This window comes from Centruroides sculpturatus, unplaced genomic scaffold (genome assembly GCF_000671375.1).
Source record: "Centruroides sculpturatus isolate CEXI.00-Female unplaced genomic scaffold, Cexi_2.0 scaffold1461, whole genome shotgun sequence".
NCBI classification, from domain to species: Eukaryota; Metazoa; Arthropoda; class Arachnida; order Scorpiones; family Buthidae; genus Centruroides; species Centruroides sculpturatus.
In genome coordinates this window covers 54,729-68,735 of record NW_019385659.1, presented here as the reverse complement: position 1 = coordinate 68,735, position 14,007 = coordinate 54,729, and the positions used below count along the sequence as shown (strand labels likewise).

General features: G+C 31.2%; 1 protein-coding gene across 3 annotated transcripts in view; it reads right to left on the bottom strand.

Moving 5' to 3' along the window:
• LOC111640954 (cytochrome P450 3A8-like) overlaps nucleotides 1-14,007 on the bottom strand; it is a 31,045-nt gene that overhangs the window by 9,955 nt on the left and 7,083 nt on the right. The window contains exons 2-8 of one of the 3 annotated variants that reach the window (XM_023387047.1): nucleotides 7,646-7,768; nucleotides 7,441-7,537; nucleotides 7,296-7,348; nucleotides 7,123-7,219; nucleotides 6,928-7,044; nucleotides 5,685-5,773; nucleotides 719-825 (exon numbers count right to left, since the gene is read on the bottom strand). In XM_023387047.1, coding sequence (XP_023242815.1) covers nucleotides 719-825; nucleotides 5,685-5,773; nucleotides 6,928-7,044; nucleotides 7,123-7,219; nucleotides 7,296-7,348; nucleotides 7,441-7,537; nucleotides 7,646-7,722 — 637 coding nt within the window. In that variant the 5' untranslated portion in view covers nucleotides 7,723-7,768. Of the gene's footprint in view, nucleotides 1-718; nucleotides 862-5,684; nucleotides 5,774-6,927; nucleotides 7,045-7,122; nucleotides 7,220-7,295; nucleotides 7,349-7,440; nucleotides 7,538-7,645; nucleotides 7,785-14,007 lie in introns of those variants that run through there. The other 2 variants (XM_023387045.1, XM_023387046.1) reach the window with 2 other exon arrangements.

Sequence of the window (14,007 nt, the reverse complement as noted above, 5' to 3'; positions counted from 1 at the left end):
CTATAACCTAAATGTATAAAAATAAAAATTTTTAATTTAAGAGTTGTAAACCTGCTTATTTTAACAAAATTAAAAAGTTTCACGAGCAGGATTCGAATATTAAATACAGTAGAGAATAGATTATTCGAATGTCTATCAACCGAAACATTAATTAACCGAAAGCTTTCCAGTCCGCAAATTTAAATTTCTGCTAGTGCTGTGGCGCTGCAATTTTTGGCTATGTCTTGGGCTACTCAAATATTTTACGTTGTTGATACTAAATTAACTTCTGAAGTAGAATTTTTTATTGTTTTTATATTTTTCAATTTATTTTTGTTTGTACAAAATAAAAAAATAATTTTTAACGATACAATAGCCACGATTATTATTTTAAAAAGTTTACGTTAGGCTTAACATCGACGAAAATTCAACGCAAAGCGACACGCAACGGAGAAAAATTTCAGGATGGAATAGGTTAATGTATTTTTTCGTACATAATCGGTTATCCGAAAACAAGTTCCGGAACAACCCCGGTCCCCAAATGATTCGGATAAACGACGCTCTACTGTATTCATTTTCAAAATACTAGCGAGGTCTTGTAAGAGATGCTTTTTCGACAGTTTGAATGCAAATGAACACACTAATCGTTCAGTAATTCTTTTTTATATTATATCATTACCTCTGCATTGAAAGAATTGCTACTGATGCCAAAGTTTATCTACTGAATTCGTCTATTTACCAAACATCAAATGTCTCCATGGAACTGATGAAAAAACATTGGAGATGGAATTCACAAAAGGATTTTTAACGTAATCACGACTATCAATAACCATATTGAAAGCGCATCTGGAAATTGAATCCATTACAAAGACGTTAAAATGTCTAGAAGAAAAAACACAAAAGTAATTATTATTTATCTGGTAGAAAAGACATAATCAACTTTGTTCTATGAGAATTTTAAAAAGAATTAATTTTTACTTTACCGTCTATTACATATAACAGAGGGAAAGTATGGCGATCGGTCAAAAAATCACTCCTAAGATTTTTACATTTTTGACTTAGGACCTTAAAACGTCGAGAAATACAAAAAACAATTGGGGTTCTTTTCTGTATGTACGAATGTTATTTTGTGTGGTGGGCACCTTTTTGTTCAACCTGTTTGAAGCTTAATAACTCCTGTATTTTTTGTCAAATTTTCTGAAATTTTGCAGGGAGGTTTGTGTATTAGGGGGATTAATGCTATTAAATTTTGATGGTTAAAGATCGAGGGGTGGGGAGATATAGGGGAGTATGTGTCATATCACCAGAGTCGATAAATGGTCCTTGCTTTGCTACAGTTATGCTACGATACTGGCATAATAAATATTTCTCCCACTTCGATCGCGTATAGTGGTAAGATTGGCTGGAGCATAGGGAGAGAGTCAGCTGTAAACATTCGAAATTCTTTTAATATATAAAATTTTCTTGTTTTTAACTCGAATATTACTTTTAAAGTCGGACAGTCTTTTTTAAAGGACTGCTTATAAATACTATTTTAATCCGGTTTTAAACATTATTTATTCGTAAATGTCGTTAATATTTATATTTCTCTTAACTCTGTCACTTTCACTATTTTAGACTTTAAATTGATTAGACTGTTTGTTTTTTCCTTACAATTTGTGTATATTTTAAAATATTTTTGGGAGTTTTTGTTAAGGGAAAGAAAACGTAGTCAAAAAATTTATAGTTAAGCCTGTATACCTTTTTTTTATTTATTAATATTAGGTAAATTATTGTAGTGAGAAAAGAGCTATATGTTATTCACAATTTATGTTGTGTTTATTAATTTAATGAGATAAAGAGAAATTGAAATTGAGCCAAAAAAGTTAGGAACAGGTTAGAGAGGGAGATTAAAAGTCAGTAAATTTAGTTCTTAGATTTCAAATATAGACTGTTAAAAGAAAAAGAGGAAATTCCAACTATTTAGACAACATATTCAACATATATACAGACAACATATTCAACATATATACAGACACATAATAACTTAGAAATGATAGGAGGATGATGAGTTTGAGGTTGACAAATAAAATAGGTAAATGTAGGATGGCAAGAGTTCAGACAGTATTATTAGATATTGACAGTGATAGTTATTAGTGGTGACATGAAGGCTAAAAGAAAGACATGTTAGTAATATTTTAAACTTATACAAACAAATGACAGGTGTAGTAGGCCATCAATAAATCTTCATTCATATTCTACTTTTGATAGTGCAGAATTTTATGTAAATTACAAACTATGTAGAGCCAATGTGAGTGTCAAAAATACATAACTGTTTCATCCCAAATACTACTTCTCACTATACTAAATCAAGTAAAATTGTATAGCACACTTTATGTAGTGTTAAAGTTAATAAATTATTTAAAAAATAGTTTGTCTTTATCTGAAATTAAATTTCTATGACTATTTAAATGTATCAGAGGATAAGCAATAGTTTTCCTAATTGTCATACATATGTAATAAAACAAAACAGTAAAATGCAAGTTTATTTACTTATTTTACCATTGCCTATTTATTAAACAGATATATTTATACACAGAACATTATGTACAAAACTATCATTCACAATATGTAGCAATATAACAGTTTTAAACATTATAAGAAAGCTTCTTGTCTTATAAATTGTTGAAACTAATATCTCAAATACTATAGTAGAGATAACAGAGACTTATCACACTGTTACTGGTAACATGAAAATGATAGACGATTGCATTCCGATGACAGAAGTGTGTTTTTATCTCTACTATAGTATTTGAGATATTAGTTTTAACAGTTTTAAACATATCTCTATTTAAAATCTAAATAAATTAAATAGAAAATATAACTATTCTCGATTTATCCACATCCTCATTTGTAATTTAAAATCACCATGGTATTAATTTTTTTATAAATCAAATTCACTGTTTCTTTCTTCATACATGATATAAAATTTAAAAAAATGTAATTACGAATAAGATTTTTTGACAGAACAGTAGGAGAAAGTTACAAAAATACTTGAAAATGGGGAAACTACCTCCTACCAAATATATAAACTTGTTCTTGTTTAATAGCGACTCTCATGCCAGCTATCAGCAACCTGAGACATTAACTGAACTTTAGAGCATAGCGCAAGGACCAGTGTATCTATCGACTCTGATATTTCGAGTAAGGTCAGACTTAATGACGAGCAAACTTTAAAACCATAGCATTTACAATTCTTTAATCCCAAACTTATTCCTACCTTCAAAATCAAGCATTTACTATTTTATAGTAAATAAAAATATAAAAAGTTTTTTAATAAAACATCATAGTATATGGCGCCAAACACCCAGTCTTAAATGTTGCCTGGAAAAGTTAAGTAACTCATTGCTGGATTTTTAAAAGTCGTTTCGCCCTGTGGGTTCTAAAAGAGCCTTTATTTTAACAATCCCATTATGGGTTCAGCAGACTCACAGTGCGGCGACCAGGTAGTGAGAGATGAGGCCCGATATCCGGACAGGCCACTCCCCTGAAAAATTCCTAGGGATTTTCGACCCAGGATTTCCAGAGCGGTAAGGTGCCACCGTAGCCGCTCGGCAATCCGGCTGTAGTAGTGTCAAATGGAAGGAATCACATTTTCTTCTTTTAAACAGGCCTACTTCAAGTCCTTAAGAGGCCAAATAAAGGACGGTCAAAAATGAACTCTGCCATGTAGTTCTTAACGTGTTCGATGCCACACACTAAACCTCATCATTACAAAGGGATTTGATATTAATCTTTGCTCTGTTGGCGATACGATTACAAGCTTCATATAACCGGATTTTAATCAATGTAGTTCAGTCAAGACTCATGAGCAACAAGCAGCTTTCGAGCAGCGGCATATTCAGGGTTTTGAGATCATGGTTACTCCTCAACGTAGGTTCCGAGTATACTAAAACCCTGTCATTTTTCAAAAGTACCTTAGAATTGTCTTAGTTACCTAACTTTTTACATCATTCTTTTTTCATTAATTTTTAAAAATTTTATTATTCATAAATTTCATTTATTATTTTACAAAGTTAATTTAAAAGAATGATGAAAAAGACAAACGTACTGTACCAGGTTCGCGGAAATATATTAGCGACATCGAGCGAGAATAAATTCCCATAACGTATCACTAGCCTAACCAAAGAATCTTTATTAGCTTTTTATCTTTTATTATGAAATTTCATAGTCTGCTTAACAGTTCTTAAAAATTATATGTATCATATAATTATGAGTATAACCTATAAAGCCCTGATCTATAAACTAACTGTATATATAAAGTATTTAATTTTTTCTGTATATACCATTTTTAAATTTTTACACCCCGAACTTCCAGACATTTGGACATGATCTAAGAGAGGAAAAGCCTAAAGTACTGGGTTCATCATGCAAATTAAGCAGTAGGTGGGTTTCGAGATTGCAATGGTCCTGAAAAATGTAATGTCAACCGATGTCACAATACAAAGTATGCATGAATTAAAATATGGTATCTTTCAGGCCAGATGCGGAATGTTAAGATGCAGGAATCTGAAAAACGTTTTGTAAGCCAATTAAGTCTCTTCAAGAAGCCACTACCGAGGCGGACATTTCGGTGGATGCCGGTTATTTGGTTTCCAAAATACTGTCAAATTGTATGAAGCCCTTTAGTAATGCGATATAGTGAACGAAAGCCTTGAAGCTGTAGTTAATGTATTATTTCCTGAAAAAAGTTTATTTCGAAAATTACCTAGTCGAGATTTACTATGGGTAGAAGATTTGATGACATGCCAATAAATATTGAAGATATCTTAAAATTCAGAGCATCACATTTCAAGACGTTTTTCATGCTGTTTTCTGATATAGCTCAACTGGTTATCTTCCTTTGAGGTATGAATTTCAAATAATTAAAAAGTTAGAGGATATGAATGGTAAAAATAAAAAAACTAGTGCAGATTTCAAAGAAGGGTTAATGAAAGTACTAAGAAGTTGGGCTTCAGAACTTTCATCAACTCTTTTTTGAAATCCGTAGCGAGGTTTTCAGGTTAATAAATGATTGAATTATTGATTAATATTGCAACTGATGGATTCCTACCAATAATTGGAAAGAACATCGGCTTGATAACGCGCGTCTCTCAAAAAGACGAGATTCTTTATTTTTTCCTTATTGTCTGTTATTCTTAATTTATTACAACGATGGCAAAATGCAGTTATGTTTCCTTTTTAACTCCTTTCTACTTGCGGATACTAAAAAAAGACTTTTTTAATCGTGTTTCCATCCCATTATGAGCCTAACAGAAACCAGCCTACAATAGATAGGCGGATGGTAAAAGACAAATCCCGGCCACCCACACAAATTTTCTCGGGTCACTCGCCTGAATTTCATTCTCAAATCTATCAGAGCGGTAGACAGATGCCTTAACCATTTCGCTATTCGGCGTGAATCATATTTATTTTACAATATGCAATAAAGGCTATACAACTTATAACACATATTTTTTGTATCTGTGTGTGCGTGTGCTTGTGATGCAATATTACAAAGTTTTGAATTCTTAGACGTAAAATTCTATATGAAAATATACAAGATATTCATTGTTTATCATTTCAAAAATGTTAACTGTTATATAAAAACACGATAAAGTATTAGTATTGCGAGTTATTATTGTAATATTTATTAATAAATTATTGTTATAAATAAAAGAACTTACTGAGTACAGTTAACAGGTTTACCATCTTTAGCTACTTCGTACAGATTTTCTTCCAGAGCTTTGACACATTCATTGATTTTTGGAATAAGCTAAAAATAATTTCGAAATTAAAAATAATATAAAGATAATTAGGAAAGTTCATAAAGTTTATATAAAAATTTCATAAGCAATTACAGCGCAACCTCGTTCATTATCGAAAAAATGTAAAGGAATAATTTTATTTTGGTATAATTAAAACAGGATTTCATTTAACATGTGATGTTCTGCAAATATAATGTTTAAATCAACCGAAGTTTCAATGAATCTATAAATCATTTTTGTTCTAAATAGCTTAGAAATGGACGTAGCGTGGCCAACTCTACTGGCGTAAAAACGGAATAAAATATAGTCCAAGGGTTTTCAACAAGACGAAAATCTCGCCGCCAATTTCAAATGGAGTAGAAAAGGAAATTATCAATTTTTTTAAACCTGTAATCTATGCTGTGCATTAAATTTACTTATCTGTGAGTAAGTCAAAACGGTAAAAGGCATGAAAACCGGCGAAAATTAAACATTTCTCAATATATTGTAATTAAAGGAAAGGAACGCGAGAATGCAGAAATCTGATAATCTTCAGTGAGTAGCAACAAGTAAAAAGATAACGCGACAAAGGGACTAGCCCATTTTCCCTTAGTCACTTTATTAACGAAATGTGTTTGCTATCCCAAAAACATTTCGTCAATGAAGTAATATGCTGCAGCAAGAATAGCAGCTTAAAACAGAAACATTTTGCTTCTATTGATTGGTATTTCTTCTCATAATATCGACGACTTGAATTCGCCAAACGTTAGAGTGCTCTTCGTTCTCTACGATATATTTTTATCTTTGTTACAGCATTTCGTCGATTCTATATTCTATCGCATTTCGATGATCGATTTCCAATTGCTTTTAATCACTCGTACACATTATATAAATTTTTTCAAACAAGTTAATAAATATAGGCCTATACAATAGATTATTATCTGTGAACAAATATGGAATATGGAATTTGCAATTTTAAGGCAAACCTCGATAACTCAAAACTCTGGATTTTATAATTCCTTACATTTTGAAGTAACGAGATTTCATTGTATTATTAATATTTATTTTATTACATTCGAAAACAATAATTTCGATAATATTGAGATAAAGAAAATATTATTTTACTGAGTCATTTTAAACGGTACGATGAGATCATTTAGACGACAATTTTAAGTTGGATTACCTTTTTAATTTTAGCAATGCTAAATATTGGCGTCAGAGTAGATTTTACTCTTCTCCATTCCTCATCTTCCATTGTGATAACCATATTATCGATAATTCGATCTCCAAATTTCCACCGCTAATTATTATTAATTTTTTCAAAAAAACAATTAGAAATCAAAATTAAAATTTATTATTAAATAACAAAATTACTAACTCTTTGATTCGGCATTTTATTGAAGTTTTTTATTAATATATTTTTAATTAATTCCGGTTCAGAAACCATCAGAATGGGATTTAATCCTTCGTAAATACTGGAGAATATAAATAATGGCGATAATTTAATACAAAAGAAAAACGAAATCAATTATAAATTAAGATACAACGTACCCAAATATTCTTCCATATTTCTTATACCATTCCAATTCTATATAACCTTGAGGCTTAAAAATACATATTTTATATGAAATTACGTATTAAATTAACAATTTAAAAGTAAATTTGAAATCTTTTATAGTATTAATAAGAAATGTACCTCTTTCCATCTTGTCCCGTATGAACCCAACAACCACGTTGTTTTTGGTGAAGGAATTCCTCTTCTTTTCCAGTAACTATACACTATACTGAGATAACTAAAGTATTTAAATTAAATGTTAGTTAGTTGTATGTTAGTATATTAGTATGTTAATTAGAATATTTAATAATTGTTCGAACTTAAGAGAGGAAAATGAAAATCTTACGTGTAAATAATACATATTAAAGCGATGAATAATCCAATAATCCAATATGGCTGAAAGTATTTTGTAGTGAACTCCATTTAAACTTTAATATACTCTGACGATATACTCTATTATATTCTAGAACTACAATGATAAAATAAATAGATAGATAAAACTATAAAAATACATTGAATACTGATTTGATATTAGGATTTTATTTTTAACGTAAAGATGTTTTATACATAAAATAATTGATTAATTGATGATAATTTATTATTGATTTAAAATAACTAGTGATTTTTATAATAGTAGAATATTATAAAACTATACAGAAAATAGCCTTTGTGTCTAATAATGAAAAGCTCGATGATAATTTAAAAATTTAAATATAAAATAATAAAAATGTTATAGAAAATTATTAAATATTTTTGCATTTTTATAATGTATTAATTATAAAAATTAGCTTATTGAAATAGCTATAATTTCTCATAGAAAATGATTACACATTAATTTGTGCGATGTTATAAGGATTCTATTTAGATTGTAATCATTTATATATTTATTTATATATTATATTTAAAAAATAACAATAAAATTAGAAAACATTCAACAAAATTTAATTAAAAGTATTATTTAAAAAGCTGAAAAAAAGCGAGTTTCTCTCCTCTCAAACAAAAGTCCAGATAACACTGCACAACAATGAAAGTGTTTCGGGCTCAAAATTAGCGTATTCTTATGTATTTCCATCTGTTAAATTCAAAAATCACCATAAAAATGATCGTTTAGCTCTTGCTTTGGAGATACATTAACATGTCCTTTTTTAGGGTCTACATTTTATTTTGGGAAAAATTTATTTTTTGGGAGTTGTCACACCTTCCAACTGGCATAGCACAACGTTATCCATATGTTTGTAGATTATAAACATAATAAATGTATCTATGACTCTGAGTTTAATGTTGCTTCTGTTTTTCTTTTTACAGAATTCCTGGTTTTGGAGTGTAATACTGATTATACCAAAATGCCACGAAAATGTGTAAATTTAGTGAACAATTTTTGTGATATTTGTGGTGAAATAATATTTTCGTCACAGAAACGCAATCTGACGCCTCTTGTGAAGACTGCCTATCACCATTATTTTGGTATGAAGGTAGGGGACCAGGATAAGTCATGGGCTCCACATACATAGTATGTTGCAATTCTTGTTCAGTTATACTACGAGAATGGCTGAAAAATAAAAAACGATCTATGGCTTTTGCTGTGCGGGAGCCTACAAACCATAAAGATGACTGCTATTTCTGCTTGACTCCTCCTATAAAGGCAGGATTGTCAATAAATAAAAAAGGAACAGTTCAATATCCAAATCTTCCACCTGCTATTTGACCTATTCCACATTCAGATAGTTTACCAGTTCCTACTCCATCCCAACATTATGAGCTTGAAGTAGAAAATAAAGAAAGTGTGGGAGAAGAAGAACCCAACAAGCCTTTCACATTCCATGACCCTGATTTTGAGGCAAAAGATGATACACCACACAGACTGAGTCAAGCGGAATCGAGTGATCTCATTTGAGACCTAGACCTGTCAAAGAATAAGGCGGAACTTCTAGGGTCAAGACTACAGCAATGGAATCTTCTCCAATGTGATGTCAGGGTCTCACAGTACAGAGAACGTCAGAAAGATCTGCCTCCTTCTTTTGAGAAGAAAAACAATCTGGTTGTTTGCTGCGACGTTAATGGCTTGATGAAATGTTTGAACCATGATCGAAGTGAATGGAGGCTATTCATAGACTCCTCCAAGCTTAGTTTGAAAGCTGTATTACTTCACAACGGCAACCGTCTTCCTTCTATTCCTGTTGGTCGTGCTGTTCACATAACGGAGACTTATGCAAACATGACAGCCCTCCTCGACTCAATCAAATATGCTGAACACAAGTGGAAAATCTGGGGCGATCTAAAAGTCATCGATGTACTCTTAGGAATGCAACTGGGGTACACTAAATACTGTTGCTTTTTATGTATGTGGAACAGTAGGGATAGGAAATCACATTACATTCAAGCGGACTGGCCTGCAAGAAATCTTGACTCTACCGAGAAAAACGTCGTTGCCGAGCCTCTCGTGGACCCAAAAGATGTTCTTCTTCCACCCCTTCATATCAATCTGGGTTTAACGAAAATTTATGTCAAAGGTATGAACCAGGAAGGACAGGCATTTAAGTACTTAAGAGATAAGAGACAAATTTCCTACATTAAGTGATGCAAAGGTTAAGGAAGGTACTTTTGTTGGGCCACAAATTCGGCAACTTGTAAAGAATCCTGCGTTTGACCGAGTTTTGGAGGGAAAAGAAAAGGAAGCTTGGGAAGCCTTAAAGGGAGTTATTCGTGGATTCTTAGGCAACAAAAGAGATGATAACTACATTCGGTGACAGTACTTCTGGAAAAACACATTCATCTCGGATGCAACATGTCCCTTAAAATCCATTTTCTCCACTCCCACGTAGACTCTTTTCCTCCTAGTTGTGAAGCTGTCAGTGATGAACATGGAGAAAGATTCCACCAGGATATTTCTGTTCCAAAGATATCAGGGCCGTTGGAATGAAGTAATGCTTGCGGATTACAGCTGTTCTGTGAGTAGGGATGCACCGGAACTCACTTACAAGAGAATGAAGTCACCTCATGCTTCTCTTCACATCGAACTACTTGCCAGGGTTAGAATCAATTTAGAACTCTTAAAATGTAACTGTAATTTTTAAAAAAATTCAAAAGTACTTTCAACGTTGTCGGCATATGTAATTAAAATGTTTCTTTTCTCTTAAGCCGTTAAAATCACATACTGCCATCTATTGTATATCACAGAAACTAGAGCTAATAAAAATTTTTCTTTGTCCTATTCGATTTTCTCACCCCAAAATTAGTAAGATTTCACTCGTGAAATAAAGGAAAAATTCAAAAACATTTTTTGTTTGACAGTGTAATTTTCAAATAAACTACAATATAGAATGTAATTTAAACTAGCAGATGAGCCAGGCTTTGCTCGGGTAAAAAATAACAACAGCAAAGATTAAGATTATTAGATTATTTGGTACTTCTTACCTTTTTACTATATTATATTATAGTATTTGATTTATATTTGCAAAGGTTTTATATTTACGTAAGGATTTCTCACACCGAATGTCCAATCTAACAAATCTAAAAAAATTCTTTAAATTGCGTACAGTAGACGAATAAAGAATTTTAAAAATGTGTTAGATTGGCACTCGGTGTGAGAAATCCTTACGTAAGATAAACTTTATATTTATATAGTCGATCTTACCCGTTTTCACCGTGTGCAAGAATTAGGTCACTCCTCTTCTGAGATTAATGGGTCTAAAAATATGTTTGATTAAACCGCATCTNTATCACTAGCCTAACCAAAGAATCTTTATTAGCTTTTTATCTTTTATTATGAAATTTCATAGTCTGCTTAACAGTTCTTAAAAATTATATGTATCATATAATTATGAGTATAACCTATAAAGCCCTGATCTATAAACTAACTGTATATATAAAGTATTTAATTTTTTCTGTATATACCATTTTTAAATTTTTACACCCCGAACTTCCAGACATTTGGACATGATCTAAGAGAGGAAAAGCCTAAAGTACTGGGTTCATCATGCAAATTAAGCAGTAGGTGGGTTTCGAGATTGCAATGGTCCTGAAAAATGTAATGTCAACCGATGTCACAATACAAAGTATGCATGAATTAAAATATGGTATCTTTCAGGCCAGATGCGGAATGTTAAGATGCAGGAATCTGAAAAACGTTTTGTAAGCCAATTAAGTCTCTTCAAGAAGCCACTACCGAGGCGGACATTTCGGTGGATGCCGGTTATTTGGTTTCCAAAATACTGTCAAATTGTATGAAGCCCTTTAGTAATGCGATATAGTGAACGAAAGCCTTGAAGCTGTAGTTAATGTATTATTTCCTGAAAAAAGTTTATTTCGAAAATTACCTAGTCGAGATTTACTATGGGTAGAAGATTTGATGACATGCCAATAAATATTGAAGATATCTTAAAATTCAGAGCATCACATTTCAAGACGTTTTTCATGCTGTTTTCTGATATAGCTCAACTGGTTATCTTCCTTTGAGGTATGAATTTCAAATAATTAAAAAGTTAGAGGATATGAATGGTAAAAATAAAAAAACTAGTGCAGATTTCAAAGAAGGGTTAATGAAAGTACTAAGAAGTTGGGCTTCAGAACTTTCATCAACTCTTTTTTGAAATCCGTAGCGAGGTTTTCAGGTTAATAAATGATTGAATTATTGATTAATATTGCAACTGATGGATTCCTACCAATAATTGGAAAGAACATCGGCTTGATAACGCGCGTCTCTCAAAAAGACGAGATTCTTTATTTTTTCCTTATTGTCTGTTATTCTTAATTTATTACAACGATGGCAAAATGCAGTTATGTTTCCTTTTTAACTCCTTTCTACTTGCGGATACTAAAAAAGACTTTTTTAATCGTGTTTCCATCCCATTATGAGCCTAACAGAAACCAGCCTACAATAGATAGGCGGATGGTAAAAGACAAATCCCGGCCACCCACACAAATTTTCTCGGGTCACTCGCCTGAATTTCATTCTCAAATCTATCAGAGCGGTAGACAGATGCCTTAACCATTTCGCTATTCGGCGTGAATCATATTTATTTTACAATATGCAATAAAGGCTATACAACTTATAACACATATTTTTTGTATCTGTGTGTGCGTGTGCTTGTGATGCAATATTACAAAGTTTTGAATTCTTAGACGTAAAATTCTATATGAAAATATACAAGATATTCATTGTTTATCATTTCAAAAATGTTAACTGTTATATAAAAACACGATAAAGTATTAGTATTGCGAGTTATTATTGTAATATTTATTAATAAATTATTGTTATAAATAAAAGAACTTACTGAGTACAGTTAACAGGTTTACCATCTTTAGCTACTTCGTACAGATTTTCTTCCAGAGCTTTGACACATTCATTGATTTTTGGAATAAGCTAAAAATAATTTCAAAATTAAAAATAATATAAAGATAATTAGGAAAGTTCATAAAGTTTATATAAAAATTTCATAAGCAATTACAGCGCAACCTCGTTCATTATCGAAAAAATGTAAAGGAATAATTTTATTTTGGTATAATTAAAACAGGATTTCATTTAACATGTGATGTTCTGCAAATATAATGTTTAAATCAACCGAAGTTTCAATGAATCTATAAATCATTTGTGTTCTAAATAGCTTGGAAATGCACGTAGCGTGGCCAACTCTACTGGCGTGAAAACGGAATAAAATATAGTCCAAGGGTTTCCAACAAGACGAAAATTTCGCCGCCAATTTCAAATGGAGTAGAAAAGGAAATTATCAGTTTTTTTTAAATCTGTAATCTATGCTGTGCATTAAATTTACTTATCTGCGAGTAAGTCAATAAATGGAAAAGGGCGTGAAAACCAGCGAAAATTGAACTATTCTCAATATATTCTAATTAAAGGAAAGAAACGCGAGAATGCAGAAATCTTATAATCTTCAGTGAGTAGCCTGAAGATTATAAAATTTCTGCATCCCTTAGTCACTTTATTAACGAAATGTGTTTGCTATCCCAAAAACATTTCGTCAATGAAGTGATATTCTGCAGCAAAAATAGCAGCTTAAAACAGAAACATTTTGCTTCTATTGATTGGTATTTCTTCTCATAATATCGACGACTTGAATTCGCCAAACGTTAGAGTGCTCTTCGTTCTCTACGATATATTTTTATCTTTGTTACAGCATTTCGTCGGTTCTATATTCTATCGCATTTCGATGATCGATTTCCAATTGCTTTTAATCACTCGTACACATTATATAAATTTTTTCAAACAAGTTAATAAATATAGGCCTATACAATAGATTATTATCTGTGAACAAATATGGAATATGGAATTTGCAATTTTAAGGCAAACCTCGATAACTCAAAACTCTGGATTTTATAATTCCTTACATTTTGAAGTAACGAGATTTCATTGTATTATTAATATTTATTTTATTACATTCGAAAACAATAATTTCGATAATATTGAGATAAAGAAAATATTATTTTACTGAGTCATTTTAAACGGTACGATGAGATCATTTAGACGACAATTTTAAGTTGGATTACCTTTTTAATTTTAGCAATGCTAAATATTGGCGTCAGAGTAGATTTTACTCTTCTCCATTCCTCATCTTCCATTGTGATAACCATATTATCGATAATTCGATCTCCAAATTTCCACCGCTAATTATTATTAATTTTTTCAAAAAAACAATTAGAAATCAGAATTAAAATTTATTATTAAATAACAAAATTACTAACTCTTTGATTCGG